Genomic DNA, 24,022 nt, shown 5'->3' with positions numbered 1-24,022 from the left:
ACATTATGAGGAATGATATCAATGTTTTCAGTCTCATCGCTTATGTGTTTCCTCATGTGGTCTGGCAGTGGAGGAGTACAACTCTCCGCATGATCTAAGTAACTAAATAAAACACCATTGCATTTTTATGTAATAATATATTGATTATAGATACGTTTAGATATAGATTAATAGATAAGTATTTGCATACATGTAGATTTGGTCAAGTTGCTCCAAGTTTTGTGGCATTTAGAAACTATTTAAAGAGTTTAGTCAGTCTTTAAAGCTGTCGGAAAATAAGATGAATTGAAACTCCGTCTTGAAATTTGAATATTTGTACTTGAGTTTGATGTACTTGTTTATTTTTTCTTTGTTTTCTGAGAATACTGATTGGTTTGTTATTTGAATATTGTTAATTAATAATACAATAATAAAAGAAACGTTCTCCCTCTAAATCTAATCTGGTTCATCAAAAGTATTAATTATGTTGTTGTTAGTTTGGTTTGTTCACCATTTGCTAATGCTTTCTATAGCAGCTCATGTACCACTAACACCTTTTAAACTACTGGTTTGCAACTATATTAACAAGCTGTCTATAAAGTATGATAATGCAGTTATCAAACACCTTATGAATTGTATTATGAATAAAATCTATAATATTTAACAGTGTTTATTAATGATCAACAGTGTTTAATAATAAGATTATTAACTATTTAATAATGTATTGTTAATGTTTCAAAATGTTTTATAAACCCGAAACGAACTGAAACAGGACGTGCTATTTTAAACGTGTTAGTTCCTCTCAAGAATGCTTTTTCATCCTTTGAGGTTATAATATACCCAGTCAACCGGTTCCACAGAAAGATACCAGCTTTCTCTCCTCGTACCTAGACACTTATTCGACCCACATTAAAAACGCAGGACGGAGCGTTGTGAGTTAGAACCGTATTCTCTCAATGTTTGCTTTCGTTTATTGACGCGGGTTTGTTTGACTCAAACACAATATAAACCCCTCAGGACCAACGACAAGTGACTGTTGCGCTCAGACGTGGGGGGTGCAAGTCCCACCCACTCGACCTTCCCGTAAACATGCAGAACGTAACCTGTGATGTCACACGAACACTCAGATGCCCTTGTTTGCTCTGAAAACAAAAATAAATTGAGCATGACACCGCAACACCAAGTATTTCAGTCCCACTTCGTCTACTGCCATTTCAACAACCTTGACAGAATACTCAGTTATTATTATATACTAATAATAACCCTAACCCTTTTAAATACAGCTGAACAAAATACCCAACATCAAAATGTTGGGGGCTTTTATGATGATGATTTCTCAACTAAGACTTCCTTCCTGACGCTTCGCATAGATGAGGATGTATTTCTAGATCAAAGCACCGAGGTGAGATGTATGTTGTAACTGTGTGGTCATTCAGCATCGTTCTCGCTTGAGGTAGGGTCACGGTCGTCGATGGTAACGATGGTGCGGTGTGTCGACGTAGATCTGCTCGCCAGGGTCCTTCCTCCCCTGTTGCTGCTGGAGTGCGTTCTTGGTATCCTTGGTAACAGCCTGGCCCTCTGGATCTTCTGCTTCCACCTGAAGCCATGGAAAAGCAGCACTGTGTTCCTGTTTAACCTGGCGCTTGCTGACTTCCTGCTCAACACGGGACTGCCAGCCCGAGTCAGTTACTACCTGTTAGGGATGGACTGGAGGTTTGGAGATGCTTCCTGTACCATCTCTCTCTTCATGTTTGCTCTGAACCGTAGAGGGAGTATTCTGTTCTTGATGGCCATCGCTGTGGACCGCTACGTCCGCGTGGTTCATCCTCACCACCCCCTGAACTCCATGTCCCTCTTAAAAGCCTCGTGCCTTTCAGTCGGGCTCTGGATACTCAACGCGTCTTCCAACGCACACCTGCTTACCCGCTCCCACTACTTCCAGACGGAAAACTCCACGCAGCACAGGTGCGAGAGTTTCACCCACAACGACGAGCTGAACAGATCCATGTTCATCCTGGAGTTCCTGCTCTCTCTAGGGATCATCCTGTTCTGCTCACAGAGGATTTCAGGCAAACTGCGGGCCAGACAGCTGGACAAGACGTCTCGCATCTGCAGGGTGCAGAGGAGTCTCTGGGTGGTGACCGTCATGTTCATCATCTGCTTCCTCCCGAGCAACATCACCCGGTTCCTAATCTGGGCCAGAAACGCTTTCGCTGCCGAAGAGGGAGACTGCGATAGCCGCAAACCTCTGGAGACGTCCTTCTACATCACCCTCTGCCTGACCTACCTCAACAGCATGCTGGACCCGGTCGTTTATTACTTCATAAACCCGTCGTTCAAGAGAATCTACAGAAAGCTCCTGAAATACAGCCTGGAGAAGATCAGGGGAGACAAGAAAGATGAACGGGCCGCCCCAGAGCTGTCTGTTCAGGATAACACCAATAAGGACCAACTGACTACTTAAGAGTAATATTTGAAAAACCCTGTTTGAAAAGCTACAGATTCTCTGTTAAATTGCTTGCAAAAAATGCTATGCTTTTATTTTTATCATTATAAACATGCACTGTATCTTCAGCGCTATGTACAGAAAACTGGCTAGATTGTCCCAACTCACTCCCATTTATTGTCCCTATTTCATACTTAAAATAGAACAAGTTCACGATTAAAAAGAAGAAATAAATGTTTTAATAACATGCAAACGTATTTATTTGTGTGTGTATTAACATTATGACAGATAATGGAAGTGTAAATATAAATATAAGACTGGTCTCTGGATTCTTTATGCCAAAGCCCCGTTCTCCATGTTGAGCAACTCCTGCAAAACAAACATATATATAAAAAATGTATATACAAACCCAACAGGTTTCGTTCTGTGAAAACCGACCATGTTCCTGTGATTTGGCAGTTGGGAGTTACCTTCAGGGCCTCTGAGCCGTTGACATCCTCCAGTTTCCCAGCTTTCCTCTCCCAGAACTTCAGGTACTCGCGAGCGAGGCAGTTCGCTTCCTCTTGACTGACCCATGAACAACATATAATCACTGCTTCATCACCAACAATTGGTCCAATGATTTCTTACCCCCCCACACAGGCTACCATTGTCCGAACGCATGTACACACATTCACAGTCTTTGTTCGTTCCTTATAGCGAGTGACATGCTGCATTTAGAAATTCCCTTTTACGATAGGCACTCCCTCTACATCAAACCACCACTACTGCAGTGTTGTACACAGTAGAAAACTTTCCATACCAGTTCTGGCTGAGCAGATAATCCAGCAGACTCTTCACCTGTGGCAGAAGTCCACTAGAGACCATCAACAGCTTCAGACGACTGAAGTGCTTGGTCTTCCACACCTCCTGAAACTGCCCGTGCTGGCAGAGGAAAGTCAACACCGTCTCTCTTACCTGTGGGTGGAGAGAAAGGGAGATTCAACGTCTTGCGGAAGACGCAGGCTAAAGAGGGAGTGTGGTCGCACGGGGGGGCGACCGGTCTCTCGCTCGCCCATCCAGACCCGGTGGGTGAGGGGGAGGCAAGCTCACCATGGAGGGAACTCCAGCCAGCTCCCCTGTGGTCATGAGATCATCCACCTGCTCCAGGAGGGAGACAGGGTCACAGGCTGACAGCAGGCCCTGCAAGCACACACACACACGCACGCACGCACGCACGCACGCACACACACACACACACGTCATTACCTTTCAACAGGGAAATAGGTATCTTGTACATTTGTATTTTTTGTAATATTTGTATTTTTATATTGTAATTTACGGCAACTTATATTTTATTTTATTGTATATTTAATTCTATTCTAATCCCACTTAGTACTGCTAGTTTATGTACCCTTAGTATAGATAGTCCACATATCTAAATTTTAGGTATATGTTTATTGTATGCTCCTTCCTGCCAAAGCAAATTCCTTGTCTGTGCAAACTTTCATGGCGAATAAATCCCATTCTGATTCTGATTCTGAAAGGCCACTGAGTCACATGTAACTAAAATATCTAAATCGCTTGTATAAAAAGCTACCTAGTAGCCGAAGGCTGTTAATATTCAGCAACCCCATATAACAGCCAGCTAACATCCAGTACTACAGCTTGTGTAACCCGGTCAACTGACCCGGTCACATGACCCGGTCACCTGACCTGGATCTGAAGCTCCTTTCTCTTGGTGCAGGGGATGAGCAGGAGAGCACCCAGAGCGAAGGCTGGCAGGCTGAACTGGGCGAAGCGGTTAGCGATGCCTATGAGGTCTAGGCTTAACAGAAATGGGCACCTAGGGGGTGAGGGTAGGGGGTGAGGGTAGGGGCAAAAGACACAGGTATGCAGTAAAAAAAAAAAGTTAGACTGTAGAAGCTTCCTTCAAGTTTCTGATTTGAAAACTGTGGCGTGGCCCTCAGCAGGGTGGGGTGGGAGGGAGGGAGAGGGAAGGGGTAGTTTTGCTGCCCCCCCCTGCAGCAGGGTGGGGTGGGAGGGAGGGAGAGGGAAGGGGTAGTTTTGCTGCCCCCCCCTGCAGCAGGGTGGGGTGGGAGGGAGGGAGAGGGAAGGGGTAGTTTTGCTGCCCCCCCCTGCAGCAGGGTGGCAGCTTCTACTCACTTCAGGAGGAGGAGGAAGGTCCGGTACATGGTGCCCTGCTGCTCTGGGCTGAGGGGGAGGGAGGCTGTGAGGAGAACACAACCTTCATCACCACCACCTTCATCATCATCACCACCACCACCACCACCATCATCACCACCACATCATCATCATCATCACCACCACCTTCATCACCACCACATCATCATCACCACCACCACCATCATCACCACCACCTTCATCACCACCACCTTCATCATCAATCACACCACATCATCATCATCATCACCACCACCACCTTCATCATCATCATCACACACCAGGAGAACAGCTGGTTCCACGCAATTTCCCTCCCACAATATCCATACATTGAAGGGATAAAAATATGTAAAAAAAATAAAAATGAATCATAATCTTACTCTATACCAAAAACTTGAGATTGAAAGGTTGTACTTAGATTCTATTTATATATTCTTATATTAAAAATCTATTTATAAATATGATTTTAAATATTAATATATCTTCTTAAGAGTCCCCAGAGTGAAGAGTGGATGTGTAGCGAGCTTGTTGTGACTACCTGACACGAAGGGAGCCAGAATCATGCTCTTCCACGTCCTGGAGAAGCTGGACACCTGGTGAAGAAAACACACGTCACACCAGGGAACTCACACACACACACAGCAGGTACAAGTACACACTATTAACACACACACACACACACACACACACACACACACACACACACACACACACACACACACAGCAGGTACAAGTACACACTATTAACACACATGCACGCACACACAGCAGGTACAAGTACACACTATTAACACACACACACACACACACACAGTACTGTGCAAAAGTCTCACGCACCCAAAAATACAAAATAAAAGTTAAGCAAAAACGCTTTAAGAATTTGTAAAAAAAAAAAATAATATGCATGTTATAAAATCTTGAGCTACTAAAACTTGCACAGTACTTCTTATCTGTCTATATCTCTCTATCTTTGGTCTTCCTGCTCCATGCAAAGAAAATGTAAATCTACCTGCCACAGTGATGGGACTGCGCCCAGGGTCTCCAGCACCTTCTGGAGGTGGCTAATCTGAGAGGGGACAGGAATACAACTGTCCATCAGGCCGACATGAACACACGCATCATGATTCTCTATTTAGCAACAACAACAGCGACAACAGGGGCCTGTTCGGTAAAGCGAGTTTACCGAACAGGCCAGACTTACGTCGGGTATAAGCCTGGCTTATTCTGTAAACTCGCTTCATGGAACAGGCCCCTGGCTGGTGTGTATATGAGTGTGTGTGTATGAGTGTGTGTGTGTGTGTATGAGTGTGTGTGTGTATGAGTGTGTGTGTATATGAGTGTGTGTGTGTATGTGTATATGAGTGTGTGTGTATATGAGTGTGTGTGTGTATGAGTGTGTGTGTGTTCCTCCGCTCACCATGTTGAAGCCCAGCAGCTTCTGCAGCACTCCGTTCCACAGCTGGGGGTCATACACCTGGTACTCCAGACTCAGGTCTGCCACCAGGCGCACAGCCTGCCAACACACAACCTCACGTCAACCTACCGAGCCTCGGCCGAAGATTGGCTCACTGATAGGACCTCATTTGTCAACCTCTTTAGCTAACTGGCAGATAAAAACATATATTAGGACCTCAGTAGTCAATCTCTAACTGGCTATTAATAAGGAAATGTCATGCAGAGGTTTGACGATGGAGTTTCAACAAGTGCATCCTGACGAGAAGCCATGGATGCAGCGCGGACCTGTGGCTCGTGGCTGTGGTTGTTCCACAGGCCCTTGACCATGCCCTCCTTGGGGCTGCTGAGGAAGGACTTGAGGGTGTAGGGGATGTTCAGGGTCTCCAGCTGGGACAGGTAGATGTAACACTTCAGGTAGGACCTGGGGGACGACACACACAGAGGCAACACGAGCAGCTCACGCACAACTGCTCACATCGTTCTGCTCACCAGCCATCTGTTTTTTTAATAATATTACTTTAATACTAATAAAAACATGTTTGTATGTGTTTAACGTCCTTACAATCCTGATCTCTAGTCTCTGTGAGGCCTAGTTCAGGGAAATAAAAACACGTTTGTATGTATTTAGCATCCTTACAATCCTGATCTCTAGTTTCTGTGAGGCCTAGTTCAGGGAAATAAAAACACGTTTGTATGTGTTTAACGTCCTTGCGCCCGGCTGTCTCTGCAGTCCCAGAGTGGCCTCACCTGAGCTGGGCTCGTGGGATGTGCAGCTGGGCCTCCAGGGGGGCGGGGGGGGCCAGGTGGAGCAGACACAGCAGGGCTCTGCTGCGGTGACAGAACGTCAGACGGGGCCCGGACTTGCTGAGGGGCTGGAGGGAGGGAGGGAGGGAGGGGAGAGGGAGGGGAGAGACAGAGGGAGGGAGGGAGGGGAGAGATAGAGGGAGGGAGGGGGAGAAGAGAGGGAGGGGAGAGACAGAGGGAAGGAGGGGAGAAGAGAGGGAGGTAAGAAGGGAGAGAGAGAGAGAAAGAGGGAGGGGAGGGAGTGAGGGAAAGAAAGGGGGAGAGGGAGTAAGAGAGGGGAGAGAGAGAGAGGGAGGGAGAGAGAGAAGGAAGGAGAGAAGGGGGAGAGAGGGGAGACAGAAAGAGGGACAGAAAGAGGGAGGGAGGGAGGGAGGGGGAAGATCCCTTGGTAAGCACAGCATTTGGATAAAGAAGCATCGTCTAAATGAATAGAACTTGAGATGTCTTTTCCGTTTCCCCACAAGCCCCTGTTTTTGCAGTCCGTCACCTCTGGCGGCCTCTCGGGTCAAAAGGTCAACTCACCCACGTCTCAGCGGAGAGGATGGGGGCGAGGAGACAGACTGCCGTGTCCGTGGGGAAGATCTGCAGCAGGTACACCACCCTGACACGACGACAGGTGGAGGGGTTAGGAGCGGACAGCAGGGATACATCACCACCAATGTCAACAGACCTTTCAAACATTCTCACCGATTATAAACAGCAGAGTGTGGGTTGGGTTAGCATAAGGGGTGAACAACATGTTGACCTCCACCAATGTTCAAGCTAAACCTAAGCTGGTGTACAGCTGTCGGTGAGACACGAGCAAAATGGTTCAACTGGAACTTGATCTCAAGCCACACACTACCTGTGTTCATCCAGAGCTACACTTATTAAGAGGTGATATTCATGTAAGAGTCAGGTGGCTGAGCGGTGAGGGAATCGGGCTAGTAATCCGAAGGTTGCCAGTTCGATTCCCGGTCATGCCAACTGACGTTGTGTCCTTGGGCAAGGCACTTCACCCTACTTGCCTCGGGGGGAATGTCCCTGTACTTACTGTAAGTCGCTCTGGATAAGAGCGTCTGCTAAATGACTAAATGTAAATGTAATGAAACCGGGTACCTCATGAGGTCTACATCTTCCAGAATATCACTGACACAATCCTGAAGGTGGACCTCCTTCACAGAAATAGAAAACAAAACAGGGGAGGGTCAGAGGTGAAGTTGTTCAAAACACAAAAACAATCCACACCAGCACGAACCCTCAGCGTCTGGTGAGCAGCCAGGCTGACCTTGGTGGCAGCGGGGCCCGTTTGGCAAATCCACTTCTCCAGCATCATGTTCCGGATCTTCAGAAGATCCACGCAGTTGATGGACGCTATTTCTTTGCACACGACGTGAATGTCTGTTTGTGAAAAAAAAAAACGATTCAAGTCGGAGCACAGCAACGTCCAGTTTGAGTTTGAAATCTATACCCCAGCTTGAACACAGAAAAAATAAACACAGTACAGTACGCTACAGGTGTCTCAGGTGCTCACCGGGGTAGCTCTGTCCCGCGGTGCCCCTGAATCGCTCCTCCACGCTGGCGTGTTCGTACAGCGCGGCGATGAGCCTGGCTGGAACCCCCAGCAGCTTGTGGTGTTCCGGGCTGCTCAGCTGGCCCGCCGCCAGGGCGTTCTCAGTGGCCGAGCGCTGGAACTGCAGCCTGAGCTTGGACTGGAGGGTCCCTGCCCGGCCCCGAGCAGAGTCCTGAGAGCAGAGAGAGAGAGAGAGGGAGTGAGTGAGAGAGGATGGAGAGACACCGACAGAGAGACACAAAGAGAGAGAGAACAGAGAGAGAGAGACAGAGAGAGAGAGAGAGGGGGGGGGGAGAAAGGGAGAGACAGAGAGAGAGAGAAGGGAGAGACACCGACAGACAGAGAGACACAAAGAGAGAGACACCGACAGAGACACAAAGAAAAAGCCAGAGAGAGACACAGAGGGACAGAGAGAGAGAGAGACACAGAGAGACAGACACACAGAGAGACAGAGAGAGACACAGAGAGAGAGACACACAGAGAGACAGAGAGAGACACAGAGAGACAGAGAGAGAGAGAGAGAGACACAGAGAGACAGAAGGGATGTGACTCAGGGGTGTGACCCAGGTGTGAGCGAGGTGTGAGCCTGAGCCTGTGTCTCTGGCCAGCTGCTCACCTCCAGGTTGGGGCCTTTCAGCCAGGCGTCACAGAGGGCCAGGCAGAACTTCAACGCCTCAGTCTTCTCAACACCTACATACGGAGATAGATATATGTAAACAAATAATACTCTACTAACAACCCAAAACAAGCATGGAAATGAGCAGTGATGTGGCGGTGTCCAATTGGCTAGCCCAAGGACAATTGGTGGGCATCTGTGAAGCCCTGCAACATTGCTTGTTAATTTTAAACATATAATATGTATCTGTATATTCTATATGATTAGAAACGTCTAATATGTGGGGGGTTCAGACCGGAGGGCAGTTCCAGGGCGATCTTTTGGGCTGTGGCCGCCGCCCACTCGGGGTTCTGAATGCAGCAGATGTACTGCTTGATGGTGTTGGCCACCTTCAGGGCCTCCCTCCGGGGCGCGGCCCTCGACCCCCTCCTGCTCTGCCCCAGCACCAGGGGCTTCATGGTCTTCTCAAACACGTGCTTCACAGCTGACATGTACAGCTTGTCCAGGCTCTCCTGGGGGGGGGGGGGGGGGGGGGGATCACCACAGATTTGGAAACAGTACATGTTTCCTGTGAGGCGGGTGGACTGGAGGAGAGGGGTGGACTGGAGGAGAGGGGTGGAATGGAGGAGAGGGGTGGAATGGACGAGAGGGGTGGAATGGACGAGAGGGGTGGACTGGTGTACCTTCATCAGCTTGCTGATGAGGAGCAGGGTGGGGAAGGTCTCCGCGTTGAGCTCAGGACCTGGAGAAAGAGGCAAATAAAGAGTCAGATAAATAGAGTCAGAAAGAGTCATGGAAAGAGAGACTCAAAGAGATGAGAGAGTCAAAGCGAGAGTCAGAGGTTTACACAGAAGAAAGAAGTGGTCAGATGGCTGAGCGGTTAGGGAGTCGGGCTATTAATAATCAGAAGGTTGTTGGGTCGATTCGCGGCCGTGCCAAATGACGTTGTGTCCTTGGGCAAGGCACTTCACCCTACTTGCCTCAGGGGAATGTCCCTGTACTTACTGTAAGTCGCTCTGGATAAGAGCGTCTGCTAAATGAATAAATGTAAGAAAGAGTCATACGGGACAGAGGGGAAAAACGCCCCCTTCGGAGCGAGTTGTCAGCGACACCCAGCTGACCGCCTCGCACTCACTGATGATCTTCCAGTAGAGGTTGCTGGACTGGCTGAGCAGGTGGAAGGGCAGCCTGGTCTGGGCCAGCGGGCTGGGCTCCAGCCCCTTCTCCAGCAGGTAGGAGCTCTCCGTGTCCGTGGGGGGAGAGATGCGCTTGTACGACTTCAGGTGCTGGAGGAGCGCCAGGGACTGGAGAGGAGAGAGAGGAGAGGGAGGAGAGAGAGGAGAGCAGAGGGAGGAGAGGAGAGAGAGGAGAGCAGAGGGAGGAGAGGGTGGAGAGGAGAGAGAGGAGCGCAAGGTCGTACGCTGGTCTGGGACTTGTTTTCAGGGGAATCGCACGGTGGTTAGAGCGTCTGACAGCAGATTCCTAGATTCAAATCCGCCCCCCAGGACTCTATATCGCTTTGGATACGTTTCTGCTACATAAATCTTTTATTATGACCCTGCGAGGCCAGTACATCACACACCCATATCAGAGAGCTGTACCTGATTGATGGAGATGCTGGTGATCTTTTCATCTGCGGTCTGTATGATCTGGAGCACAGCTTCGATCCTCTCGTAGCTGTAGGGGCTCAGCTGTGGGGAAGGCAGGGAGTCAGGTAGCTGAGCGGTTAGGGAATCGAGCTAGTAATCTGAAAGTTGCCAGTTCCCGGGCGTGCCAAATGACGTTGTGTCCTTGGGCAAGGCACTTCACCCTACTTGCCTCGGGGGAATGTCCCTGTACTTACTGTAAGTCGCTCTGGATAAGAACGTCTGTTAAATGACTAAATGTAAATGTAAGGCACAGGCATGTTCTGGCTGGATACTGTACTGCTGGCAGGACTCTGACCTTCAGCATGGCAGCGCTGAGGCTGATGACCAGGTCGCTGGTGCTGCGCAGCATGGGGATGACCTCAAGAGCCCTCTCCAGGGCGTCGGCCTGGCCCAGGGCCTGCTGCTCTCCCTGGGCCAGGCCAGCGTCACCCTCCCCCTCCTCCTGGAGCAGCAGGGTGGTGATGTACTGGTTGATCACTCCGTCCCGGTCCAGACCGAAGGTGCTGGGATCGGAGGAAACACACAAACACATCATACACAGTAGTGATAGTGTTACCAGTGGTGATAGCGTTTGCTGCTAGTTATGGATGATGGATGATGTCAGATGTGATTCTGACCTGCAGTAATGGAGGATGATGTCAGGGGTGATGCTCTGGTTCTTCACCAGTGCTGGGATGAGGTTGCTCTTCATCTCTGGACCCTGACGGAACACCGGCTGGATGGAGATCTGGAGGAGAGGAGGCTGGTTTGAAGCCAGTTCACGCTGCCTAAACTACACCAACAAACGGCAACAACAACAGCTGCTGGGTTGTGTTGGTTTGAGGTGCCTGTTGGTGTTTGTCGGGGCAGTTTGAAAATGACAGTTATCTTTCCAAACATTCTAACCCCAACAGCCAACAGTAGAATGTTTGGTGCTTGTTGGACATCTTTGGGGCAGTGAGAACAGTCCTCCACACACGACTCAACTCCTACAAGAACCTTTCTTGGTGAAAACACCAGAGAATCTGTCGACAGTCAAGCCAGGAGGCCAAGATAAATACCAGACAAAGGTCAAAGGTAAAGCTTCCACTGACCCCTAGTTTGCCCAGCTTGATCCCCCACTCTGCGTCTGTGATGACGGAGAGGAACCTGGCCTGCTGCTCCTCCTCTCTGTACAGGCTGCTGAGGTGAGCTCCCACCATCGCCACTGCCTGAACACGCAGGACAGACAGGCTAACCAACTGACATTTCGTTCAACATTTGATCCACTTTTATCCAAATCAACATCAAAACAGTGTTTGTATAAAGCACAGCAGAAGTGAACAGCTCCGAGATCTTCGTGGCGCGAAATCAAGTATTTATTCATTCATAATAATCGCTCGATCGAAAGAGGGATTCTACCAGGATCTTGTCGTAGTTCTGCCAGGCGTCGTCGATCACCTTCCACAGTATCTTGATGACTTGAGCTTTGGACAGGAGAGTGCAGAGGCCGATGGCCAGGTCACCGTCCACCACCCTCCAGTTGAGCACCTTTAACACGGAGCAACGTTCAAAACAGGGTCCACCATCAACAACGGCTGTTCGTCACTATAATCTACAGTAATGAGGGGTCAAAGGAACGTACAAAGGGGGGGATTTGAACCTGTGACCTCTAGATCTGCAGTCAAATGAGTGACATTATGTCACTGTGGTGACATGTAAAATAAGTAAAAATTACTTTATTGTGCCACAAAAAGTGGAACATTTGCCTTTTTGGCTTTTCACCCATGCTTCAGACGTAACGGTCTTAATGATTTATTTGATGAATAACATCGCCGTGGTGACGGTCAGCTGACCTTGTGCAGGAGAGCCACAGCAACAGTGTTGATCGAGGACAGAGTGTTTTTTCTCAAACCGTCCAAACATGTCTTGTACTTGATCAGGCTCTGAGGGTCGTGGAGCTGAGAGAGAGAGACAGAGAGAGACAGAGACAGAGAGAGACAGAGAGATAAACATGTTTTTTTATGTGAACACATCCATCTTTACGTTCACGTATAACCACCACTTCACCCTCCCAAACACACACAACAATCCACAGCTCCGGAGGACCGGAAGCTTCCGGGAACGGCCCCTGTCCTGGATCCTGTACCTGCGTGCCGAGCTTTAAGTCCATCAGGTTGGAGGTGACATGCTGGAGACAGCTGCCGTAGGAGTTGACCAGCAGGCGCAGGGCCAGTTCCAGCTGGCTGCACTCCTGGAGCATCTGCAGCATGGAGGCCAGGGGGCCCAGGAGGGGCTGCAGGAAGTTATACCCTGGGAGGAGGGGGGAGGGGAGGAGGAGGGGGGAGAGAAGGTGGAGGAGGAGGTGGAAGAGGAGGTGGAAGGGGGAGGAGGTGAGGGGAGGAGGGGGGAGAGAAGGTGGAGGAGGAGGTGGAGGAGGTGAGAGAGCCGGAGGGGGGTGGGGGGGTTACTCTGGGGGGGGTCACAGGACAGAGGAGCGCTTCTAAAACAGTGACACGCCCCCGTCCCCGTAGCTACCTTTGACGAACGAGCTGTGAGACAGACAGCAGCTGTCCAGAGGGTAAAGCCTGGTGTCTGCGGAAACCAAAACACACAAACAGGGTTAGGTCTCCGTCAGCATCGGAGTGCGTGTGTGTGTGGTTAGTGTCTGGTAGGTGACCTGCAGGGGGGGGGCTCTGTACCTGGAGAGAAAGGCAGAAGACAGTTGGTGATCTCATACTGGACCGGGAGCACGGACAAGGGATCCAGGACGATGCTGTCCTCGCTGAAGACATCCTGGAAGCTCCACTGGGAGTACGGGTCTCTCTCCGCCCTCAGGGAGTCCTACAGAGGGGACACCGTCACAGAAGACCACCCAACGTCACCACCTGTCCTCTAACCTGTGATGGTGATCGGGCGCCGAAAGCCTGCGTGACTCAGGGAGGCGGCGTTGCTTTGAAACGGACCTTTGCTATGAAGCCGTAGTGGTCGGAGAGCTGGCACTGCTGGTACACGTCCAAGGCCGCCCTCGTGCTCTTGCACAGCTCCACGCAGTCCAGGAGCAGATCTGCTCAGAGCACAGGGGGTGAGGGAGGAGAGGGTGAGGGAGGGAGGAGAGGTGAGAGGCAGGGTGAGGGAGAGGGGGGGGGTGAGGGAGGGAGGGAGGGGGAGAGGTACCTGAGTGGCAGAAGGCGATGGCCTGGCAGGCCAGGTTGTGGATGAGGACCGGGAGGTCCGTGCCCTCGGGCAGCACCATGGGCACGTCGGCCTCCAGCATCTGGCACAGCCTCTGGGCGGCGCTGAACAGCACCCTGCCCGTGCTGGGGTTGCAGTGGTGCTCGTACAGGTCGCTGTGGCGAGGAGGGATGGAGGATAGTGTTTGGTGAAGTGCGACAGATGCCTCCCTCCCTCACCCCCCTCTCCTCCCTCCCCTCACCCTGCCTCCCTCCCTCACCCCCCTCTCCTCCCTCCCCTCACCCTGCCTCCCTCCCTCACCCCCCCTCTCCACCTCCCCTCACCCCCCCTCTCCTCCCTCCCCCCTCACCCTGCCTCCCTCCCTCACCCCCCTCTCCTCACCCTGCCTCCCTCCCTCACCCCCCTCTCCTCCCTCCCCTCACCCTGCCTCCCTCCCTCACCCCCCCTCTCCTCCCTCCCCCCTCACCCTGCCTCCCTCCCTCACCCCCCCTCTCCACCTCCCCTCACCCTGCCTCCCTCCCTCACCCCCCCTCCCCTCACCCTGCCTCCCTCCCTCACCCTCCCTCCCTCCCTCCCCCCCCCCCCTCTCCTCCCTCCCCCCTCACCTGAGGATCTTCAGGGCCTTGTCCACCCTGCCCGCCCCCACGGCACGCAGGGCCAGGTCGGCCCACAGCTCCTGCTCGGTGCGCTGGAGCTGCCTGGACAGCCTCCGCAGCCCCGCTTCCGTGGAGATACTCTTGGTCTTGCCGTCGGGGTCGTTGGCCACCGGGGGCGTGGCCGGGACGTAATTGCCGCCGGCGACGACGGACGACTGTTTCCTGGCGCGGGTGTTCTCGTAAGCGGTGATGTGGTGCTCCTGGAACTGGGAGCGCACTTTGGGGTCGTCGTAGTCGCTCGGGGTGAGGAAGATGTCGAAATCCTCCTTCAAGGGAAGAGGGGTGTGGTTTTAGTAATCTAGTTTGAAGGTCAAGTTCATGAGCGAGAAATGGGAGATTTGGAGCAAGGACAAATGGATTGTGTGCTGGATCCTCCCTCTCCCTCACGGGCCGTACCTGGAGGTGAGCGATGGCCTGGAACATCATGAGGTTGTTCTCACACTCCATCCTCTTCAGAGCGTCATCTGTGGAGAAGAGATCGCTGCAATCAAGCCAACACCGTCCTCCAGAACAACACGATCAATTACTTATTACGAGAATACATGCATATTATATTATTAATAACGTTCATATTATTGTAATATTCTCGTAACGATATTGATATTGAGTCCCGTTCTGTGTGAGGTCATGTCAGGGCTGCCGAACCTTTCTGGATCCTCTGCAGGAACCTGAGAGCCTCCACCATCACCTGGGCGATGACCATCTGCTGCTGCTTGTGCTGGGAGACACGCAGGAAGACGGGCGTCAAATGAGAGGCGTGGACGTGCATTCTCACACAGAGACACACAAGACCTGCACTACACAACTGCAGTGTTTCCCCTACCATTATATTATGCCCCGCCCCCCCTGGAAGGTCAAGTTAAAAAATAATATTATTTTATATAGCGCCACATCACAAAATAAGACCTCACCTCATCACAGAGGTGGTCTTTGTCCTGCAGGTGCAGCCTGGCCCAGGTCGTCAGCCGTCCAATCACACGCTCCGCCTCGCAGGATGGCAGCTTCTTCAGCAACGTGACGCACGCCTCGTTCTGCAACGACAACACCCAACACTCAAACGCTTATTTATTGAAAGCTTTCGGCGTGGTGGGATGAATCGTTTAGGACGAGACGCCCGCTTCACTTCCTGTTGTCCCTCACTTCCTGTCCCTGCTCACCTTGCCCTGGTCTATCAGCTGGATGAGATACAAGGTGTTGATCTGGGAGGTGGGCAGCTTGTAGGCTTCTGCTAGCTTCAAGGAGTCTTCCAACGAGGATGGAACGTCCTGCTTCAAGATGTATCTCACCAGAGTCTGCAGGGGGAGAGAGGAGGGGGAGAACGTGAGGGTCTGGTGTCTGAGGGCTTACTGTCTTGGCAGTGGTCTAACCCCCTGGTCCTCAGGGCCCACTGTCCTGTACGTTCCAGATGTTCCATCACGCCAGGTTCAGATGAGCGTGTCGTTATCAGGCTTCTGCAGTGCTTGATAACGAGCGTTCCTCTGAGGTGTGTGGAGGGGGGGGGGGGGGGGGGGGGGGGGACACCTCCAGGACGGGGGACCCCGAGGACCAGGGCTGCACAGCCCTGTTGGTGCCCCCTGCTGGCGGGCGGTCCTACCATGATCTGGGTGCTGCTGGAGAGGTTGGAGTTGCGTATGCCGTACCCTCGGAGCAGCTTCCTGATCTCCATCAGACGGAAGCTCTCCTTCAGCAGCTCCTGCCTGGAGACACAAGACGGACGACCACATCACACACACTGACGCAGACACAGTGATCCTTCCAGGCTGAACCAGGCCTTCGTGGACGTGAGCACGGCAGGGACTCACTTGGGCCCCTCCATGTCCAGGTACTGCTGGACCAGCTCCTCCACCACAGCACTCCAGGGAACCACGGCCTTCTGCATGATCTCCAGCACGGCCTCCACCATCAGCTGCAAACACAGCACACACACTGACTTCAAAACCAACACGTGCCCCATCCGTTCACCTTAGGTTCACTTATTTTTCATGGATGCCTGAATCGGATCGCCTCGAGATCTGCGGTTCAGGTAAGAGCGGGAAAGCCGTCCGGAGGAGAGGGGGAGGAGGAGGAGAGGAGAGGGGGAGGAGGAGGAGAGGGGGAGGAGAGGGGGAGGAGGAGTCCCACTCACGTCTGTGTCCGTCATGCAGCCCTGCACGGCCACAGCCTTGGCCTCCCACTCAGTGAACAGCGTGGTTGTCTGGGAGCTGCAGCGCTCCAGAAGGTCCTGCTCGGGTCAGAGGTCAGTCAGTGACATCATGAGGCAAGATGATGGGCCGTTATTCATCCGCACCAGGAAGTGTCTTTGTTCTGGCAGCAACACTTCACATGTGTGTGTGTGTGTGTCCACCTTGATGTAGTGCAGCAGCAGCTCATCCAGGCCCAGCTGGTTCTGCTGGGCGTAGGGCTGCACGCTGCTCTCCACAGCAGAGGGGATGAGAGCCGGGGCGGGCACCTTGTCCAGCATGAAGCACGCCACGCTGCGGACACTCCCCTGCACAGGAAACACCCAACACACACACACCGTCAAATATACACACATCCAGACACAGTCAAGACCAGATCACCGTCGTGGCTGAGAAGCCCTGTCACCCCCTAACACACACCTTCTCGAAGACAGACAGAGACAGCCGGCAGGTGTACTTCTTGTGGAGGTCTAGCAGTCGGCTGAGGTGGGAGACCAGAGTCCTCAGGTGCTCCACTTCCTCCGCACCATACTCATCCTCCTGCCATCAACAAGCACAGGTCGCGACATCACTTCCTGTCTGGATCAGGCAGGGATTCTACACTTTTATATGTGGGCTAAGGAGGAGTAGGGGGGGAAATAAAAGTAAATCATTCTTACGGAGGGCATCCACATCCACAAGGAGGGCAGTCCGATTTGGGCCAGGTCCAGGCCGTTCTGGGGCCAGTCGCCCTGTGGAAACCGGTAAGGTCAAATGAGACTAGTGTGGATGTTGATGTCTTGAATTACAGATCAGTGATCAGGACAACTTTACCTTCTCGGTCAATTCCAGATTCCTTGCTTTCTGCTCACACCATCTTGCTAGAATTTTCTAGGATCATAAATAAAATGTATATCTATATTTATTTTTTAAGATGTATTTTTATCTGGCATTTTTCATCTTTATTGGAAAGTTTGAAAGTGAAGTGTGACAGGAAAGGCAGAGAGACAGAGAGAGAGAGAGAGAGAGAGAGACAGAGAGAGAGAGAGAGAGAGAGAGAGAGACAGAGAGAGAGACAGAGAGAGAGACAGAGAGAGAGAGAGAGAGACAGAGAGAGAGACAGAGAGAGAGAGAGAGAGAGAGAGAGACAGAGAGAGAGAGACAGAGAGAGAGAGAGAGACAGAGAGAGACAGAAAGAGAGAGAGACAGAGAGAGACAGAGAGAGACACAGAGAGACACAGAGAGAGACAGAAAGAGAGAGAGACAGAGAGAGAGACAGAGAGAGACAGAGAGAGACACAGAGAGAGACAGAGAGAGACAGAGAGAGACAGAAAGAGAGAGAGACAGAGAGAGAGACAGAGAGAGACAGAGAGAGACAGAGAGAGAGACAGAGAGAGAGACAGAGAGAGAGACAGAGAGAGACAGAGAGAGACAGAGAGAGACAGAGAGAGAGACAGAGAGATAGAGACAGAGAGATAGAGACAGAGAGATAGAGACAGAGAGAGACAGAGAGAGACAGAGAGATAGAGACAGAGAGAGACAGAGAGAGACAGAGAGAGACAGAAAGAGACAGAAAGAGAGAGAGACAGAGAGAGACAGAGAGAGAGACAGAGAGAGAGACAGAGAGAGAGACAGAGAGAGACAGAGAGAGAGACAGAGAGAGACAGAGAGAGAGACAGAGAGAGAGACAGAGAGAAAGAGACAGAGAGAGAGAGACAGAAAGAGAGACAGAGAGAGAGAGAGAGAGAGAGAGAGAGAGACAGAGAGAGAGAGACAGAGACAGAAAGAGAGAGAGACAGAAAGAGAGAGAGACAGAGAGAGACAGAAAGAGAGACAGAGAGAGAGACAGAAAGAGAGACAGAGAGAGAGACAGAGAGAGACAGAAAGAGAGAGAGACAGAAAGAGAGAGAGACAGAGAGAGAGATGCAGCAAAGGACCAAGTCCAGATCCAAACCCAGGCCTCTGCGTTAAGCCCTCAGCTACAGGGCTGGTGTCACCTGGTGTCCAGGTGTGTCTCACCTGTCCCCTGGGGAGGACCCTCCTGACGAAGGGGACTATGACACTCCTGAGCCAGGGGCAGATGTCCTGCGAGGGGAGCTCCTCCGGGAACGCATTCAGCAGGGACTCAAGACGGCCCTCGTCAAAGTGTCCCGCAATCTCCCCCTGAGAAGATCAAAACAAAAGATGAAAACTTACTTATGCCAAAGAAAGTGCTGATGTTGCGCTGGTGTTGTTTGTGTTCTGGGCTGTGTTCTGGGCCGTGTTCTGGGTGTGGTCTAGGTGTGGTCTGGGTCTGGTCTGGGTGTGGTCTGGGTGTGGTCTGGGTGTGGTCTGGGTGTGGTCTGGGTCTGGTCTGGGTGTGGTCTGGGTGTGGTCTGGGTGTGGTCTGGGTGTGGTCTGGGTGTGGTCTGGGTGTGGTCTGGGTGTGGTCTGGGTGTGTTCTGGGTGTGGTCTAGGTCTGGTCTGGGTGTGGTCTGACCTCGTGCCGGAGCCACAGGTGCTGGGCGCTCCTCAACTCCCCGTCCCGGAGGAGGGACAGGACCTCCCCCATACAGTCCCCACTGTTCAGAAACTCAATCCAGGCGATGCCACTAAGAAGCCAAATCAAGTCGGAGGTAATCGCCATACGTTTCTTTAACTGTGACAGACCAGGGGCTGTTCCCAGGGCCCGAAGTTTCATTATACATGACTGGGAAACAGGAAGTCAGCCTTCCCCCTAACACTTTTTATTAAGACTTTACAGCCTCATCCTTGTTATTAAATAAAGCTGTCCACATTTGAAAACTAAACTACACTCCTACACTGTCCTGACATGACATTCACAAGCCCTTCATTCAGACATAATCCATCAGAGTTACTCTCAGTACCAGCATCTTCCACCACTCGTCTCCAGCCCTGGTACTGTCCTCTCTGACCCTACCTGTGAAGCACAGGAGCACAGGTGGACCTACTTGAAGCTGTCCGGGCTGTGCAGGCCGCAGAAGGTGGCCAGCCGGGCCAGGGCCTCCTGGATGTGGGAGGAGGGGTAGCGCGAGGCGGCGTGGTTCAGCATCTTCTCCGCCGTGTCAAAGGTCGGCCAGGGCGCCTTGAGGCAGTACTCCACCACATACTGCTCGTCCTGAGCAGGATGACACACACACACATCAGTCAGTTAGTTATGACTTTGGTTTGTTTTTATGTTTATGTAGGTGATTTGCAACACACAGAGAGCCCGAAACTGGGTTTGACGCCCGTCTATGAGCCTGAGTTTCTGACTTGTCCTTCCCCCTCTGCCGATGCAGGCAGCTTCAGGTGAGTTTGCTCACCTGGATCTTGGTCAGGTTGGTCTTGGCTTCCTCCACCTGCTCGGCCCACACGTCCTGCCCGTAGCCCCCGACCGAGGCTGAGGCCAGCTGCTCCAGCACAAAGTCCAGCTTCACCTTGTACACCAGCTACACAGGAAGTTGGAGATGGAGCGTGGGTCGGTGTACTTCCTGGTTTCTTCCTTAACTGCACAGTGCTTAGGCTCCTGTACTTACCTCAACATCTAGTTCAAATGTAATGGCGAATTTCTCTGCCTCTTCAAATTTGTGTTTGTGTAAAAGCCGGCTGAGTCTGAAAGGGAAAGAATGTAAAAGTGTAAAAGACGTAATCAAAGTCCTAAAACGAGGAAACAAAACACTGTGGGTCGTGTGAGTGTGTGAGTGTGCATGTGTGTGTGAGTGTGCATGTGTGTGCATTTAACACCTCACCTGTTCTCTGGTAGAGCCTCAGTAAAACACCTGACGACAACAGCAGACAGCTTCTCAGGTTCCTCCTGGCTACAAGACGAACACCGACAGTGAAACACCGTTACTTTCAGCACAGACTCATTCTGTGTTTATCAGGCTGTAGGGACAGAACCCCAACAAAGTTACACCGTACAATACAAACAGAATACTCACCCAAGTATATGCTCATAAACACCCTCCAGCAAGTATATTGTGTCCTGAAATCAGAAGGGAAGAGTGAGGCATGGTAAAACAGAGGAATGTTCTGTATGGGTAATATGTAGGGGTGGGGGAAAAAATAGATTCACATTTGAATCGCGATTCAGTCTTCTAGCGATTCACATCGATTCACAAATGTCAAAAAAAAAAAAAAAAAAAAGATTAGAAATCGTGATTTTTTTTTTTTTGCGATTCGTGACCCCAAGAATCGATTCAATTCGAATCGTGGGGTACCAAAATAAATATCCCACCCCTAGTAATAAGTAAGGGCTACTAGTTGTGGTTTACCATGCTCATCCTGGACTGCACGAGGCAGGAAGTGGCTGAGACCTCCAGAGAGTAGAGCACGTTCAGGGAGGGCAGAGAGCACACCTGGAGACTTCTCATCTTCAGAAAAAACAAGTTTCCCGTTTAAAATCGTGTCATCGTGACTATTTCAATCATTTGGAGTGACAGGGCGATGACAAGAAGGCAGAAAAACGGGGCTGTTCTGTACACAAGCATACAGAACAAAGACATTTACATTTAGTCACTGAGCAGACGCTCTTAGCCTTGGCCGGGAATCGAACCGGCAACCTTCTGATTAATAGCCCGATTCCCTAACCGCTCAGCCATCTGACCTCACCAAAGATACAACCAATGATGCCATTTACTAACCTTATTCTCCTTCTGTACGGTCAAGGTAATGATTTTCATGCTGCCATTTTCTTGGCTGTAAGGAAAATTACAAACATATTTTTTCTTTAAGCAATATAGCACAGCCAGAGTGTCTGTGATCCTGGCGATTACACAACAGCACTCACATGGAGGCGGAGTCACACTCTGTGATGAGCAGGAAGTCCTGGATGGAGACGGCAGGCCAGCAGCAAACCATGACGAGGTACTGCACGTCCCAAAGGCTAAGGACGCTCTGTCGCCGTGCCAACAAACCAGGAGGATTTATTATCGTTTTTGTTGTGCTTAATAACCTCTGACCCCGAGAAACCGACCAATCAAAAACAAAGTCATTTATCGGGTCGGTTGTACTCACCTCAACGTCTAGAACATACAGGAGACTGTCGACAGCCAGCATCTTCCTTATCCCTGTGAGGAGAAACACAAACTGAACTTTCTAACTTTAAGAACACTTCCAAGACTCAAAATAGACTCAAAATATAAAGTATTTCAAAGGAGGCACGCCTGACATCATGTTTGTGAAACTATAAGGATTATCTGGTATCAAACTAGGAGGATTACCTGGTATCAAACTAGGAGGATTACCTGGTATCAAACTAGGGTTACCTGGTATCAAACTAGGGGGATTACCTGGTATCAAACTAGGGGGATTACCTGCTATCAAACTAGGAGGATTACCTGCTATCAAACTAGGAGGATTACCTGGTATCACACTAGGAGTATTACCTGGTATCAAACTAGGAGGATTACCTGGTATCAAACTAGGAGTATTACCTGCTATCAAACTAGGAGTATTACCTGGTATCAAACTAGGAGTATTACCTGGTATCAAACTGGAGTCTAGTGACTGACAGAGGGACATGCTGGCCTGTTTAGGATCCATTCTCCAGTGGGTTAGAACACTGTCACAGTCCCCATGCGCCTGAACAAAACAAGCACTCTTTCAAACACTCTGATTTGTGGGAATGGTGTCGTTTGTTCACCGAATGCAGTGATTCAACAGAGGAAATCGTACCCCGATCATCAGGTGGATTCCGTTACTAAGGTTGCACACGACTGCAGTGCTGCAGGCCTCTGCATGAAACTCTGCGGTGCTGCAGAAGTCTGTCTTGATGCGAGACTGGAGCTGTGTGAGGCAATGTGGGGATGAGGAAGCCATTACAATCATTAAATATGATTTCAATAACTTCTATAATAACTAATAACTTCAATAAATATTAACATTTATGAAGCAGATTTATTGACACCGTCTCAGGTCCTACCTCTTTCAAAGCCCCCATGTCCCTTCTCTCAAGAGCTACAGAAATCAGGACAAAATATATATTTGAACGATGAATGTGACGTTTCTTTAAATTGTAACTCAAGTAACAAGTGTGATTATTATAGAAAAGCAGTTTACCCGTTTGAATTCTCTCAAGAGCAAGGTTTGTCATGTGGAAAAACCCATCTTTAGTGAGGAGGAACAGGTGGACCATTCCTGCCAACAAGTCACAAGAATATCATCTCTCCTCTATGACTGAGAATCATGAGTTGGTTTGCAATAACGCTCCTTAATTAGGACAAGCTGAACCACTAAACATGATTTTCTTAGAAGATACTACCAGGATCGAGTTATAGGTCTCACCTAAAGATGTCTTGTCCTCTTGCAGGATAAGACGTTGATATGTTTTCTCATCTCCAGACAGAGCTGTGTCCACCACAGTCTACCATAATACACATTCATCATACAACCACAATAATTATACAATCTAAGAAACCACTTATTCAATCTCCCTCTCATACATGAGAAATAATTCAAACAATCACTATAACGGTCACCTTCCACGCTCAAATTGTAATCAGAGAGTTTATATTGCAGTGGCAGTCCATCAGACATCATGTGGAACATAGAGTGTACTGTTTGAGAATATTGTCACATCATAACTGAGTGTTCAGGTCAGGGAGATGCCTTCCTGGGTTCTTACCCTGGTGAAAAGAGTCCTTTTCTGGGGCACGTAGATGAGATGAAGTTTTCCATTTCTCTCACAGACCACCAAAAATTGTCCATTAAGACACACTTCCACGGCATCTAAGTTACTATCTGAAACACAATATTTATATATTCTTTCATCAGACATTACTGTCACGGTCAAATCACCTAAGGCTCAGATCCTACATCGATGTGTACTGATGCTCACCAAAGCAAAGATGAAGCAATTTGGTCTGGTAACTCTGGTCAAAAAGTATGACTGTTTTATCTGCGACGACAACACTGCAGTTTGCATCACAGGAGGAGAAAAGCTGGGGAACGGACAGCACCTACAGAAAATATCGAGTTAACTTACAATTAATAACTTTTTGGAGGATTCGCATGACACGCCCCATGATTGTACGTTAGTCCTCGGTTTATTTACCTTCTCGGGAGGAGAGATTTTCACTAATGTATCCACTTGGTATAAACCACTGCAACTCTCCTCTCTTGATATATTGTCATTATAAAGCCGGATAGTATTGGTGTCCTCATTGGTCAGCAGTTCGACGTCGTTCCACATCCTTATTCCGTCCACCTGGTCTGACTGAAATTATAAGCAAACTTGTGAATTTCTGAAAACTGACATCAGAGAAATCGAAATCACAGAGGGATAGATTACTAGTAGAGAAGTTCCTTGTTTATACTTCAGATGACACTCGTTGATCTATCAAATACTCTGATTTAAGGACGTGGGCAACAAGTTGGACTGAAATGGTCGACCATGTTCATTAACCCG

At 50.1% G+C, this 24,022-nt stretch overlaps 2 protein-coding genes across 2 annotated transcripts; one reads left to right on the top strand and one right to left on the bottom strand.

Annotated features, from left to right (window-relative positions):
* The first annotated feature begins 1,411 nt into the window (after positions 1 to 1,411).
* On the top strand, positions 1,412 to 2,443 carry LOC136932606 (hydroxycarboxylic acid receptor 3-like). The gene has a single exon (XM_067227773.1). The coding sequence runs from the start codon at positions 1,451 to 1,453 to the stop codon at positions 2,441 to 2,443; it is 993 nt and encodes a 330-aa protein (XP_067083874.1). The 5' UTR covers positions 1,412 to 1,450.
* A 253-nt stretch (positions 2,444 to 2,696) lies between these two features.
* Positions 2,697 to 23,806, bottom strand: kntc1 (kinetochore associated 1). Its single transcript, XM_067227753.1, is given in 61 exon segments — positions 2,697 to 2,794; positions 2,896 to 2,992; positions 3,228 to 3,382; positions 3,518 to 3,607; positions 4,121 to 4,250; positions 4,571 to 4,634; positions 5,127 to 5,181; positions 5,598 to 5,654; positions 6,006 to 6,101; positions 6,329 to 6,464; positions 6,791 to 6,915; positions 7,370 to 7,448; positions 7,946 to 7,998; positions 8,115 to 8,227; positions 8,361 to 8,571; positions 9,016 to 9,089; positions 9,311 to 9,527; positions 9,699 to 9,757; positions 10,151 to 10,319; positions 10,617 to 10,706; positions 10,960 to 11,167; positions 11,282 to 11,391; positions 11,738 to 11,854; positions 12,045 to 12,173; positions 12,479 to 12,583; positions 12,772 to 12,935; positions 13,161 to 13,217; positions 13,325 to 13,466; positions 13,589 to 13,689; positions 13,800 to 13,972; positions 14,423 to 14,739; positions 14,870 to 14,937; positions 15,119 to 15,191; positions 15,385 to 15,504; positions 15,631 to 15,765; positions 16,068 to 16,170; positions 16,276 to 16,379; positions 16,599 to 16,694; positions 16,818 to 16,961; positions 17,074 to 17,193; positions 17,313 to 17,384; positions 17,467 to 17,523; positions 18,652 to 18,795; positions 19,112 to 19,223; positions 19,584 to 19,750; positions 19,938 to 20,063; positions 20,151 to 20,226; positions 20,364 to 20,432; positions 20,556 to 20,599; positions 20,889 to 20,987; positions 21,258 to 21,312; positions 21,395 to 21,510; positions 21,631 to 21,683; positions 22,098 to 22,197; positions 22,291 to 22,401; positions 22,538 to 22,572; positions 22,675 to 22,752; positions 22,900 to 22,978; positions 23,240 to 23,355; positions 23,453 to 23,573; positions 23,669 to 23,806. Coding segments are annotated over 61 exon segments (6,660 nt in total). The 3' UTR covers positions 2,697 to 2,758.
* Positions 23,807 to 24,022: the final 216 nt, after the last annotated feature.

Source organism: Osmerus mordax, chromosome 24 (assembly GCF_038355195.1).
Source record: "Osmerus mordax isolate fOsmMor3 chromosome 24, fOsmMor3.pri, whole genome shotgun sequence".
Taxonomy (NCBI): Eukaryota; Metazoa; Chordata; class Actinopteri; order Osmeriformes; family Osmeridae; genus Osmerus; species Osmerus mordax.
This window is presented reverse-complemented; position numbering and strand designations above follow the sequence as displayed.

Bases quoted from the DNA above. Each gene is read 5' to 3' on its own strand.
- LOC136932606 (XM_067227773.1), top strand. From the start codon at position 1,451: ATGGTAACGATGGTGCGGTGTGTCGACGTAGATCTGCTCGCCAGGGTC.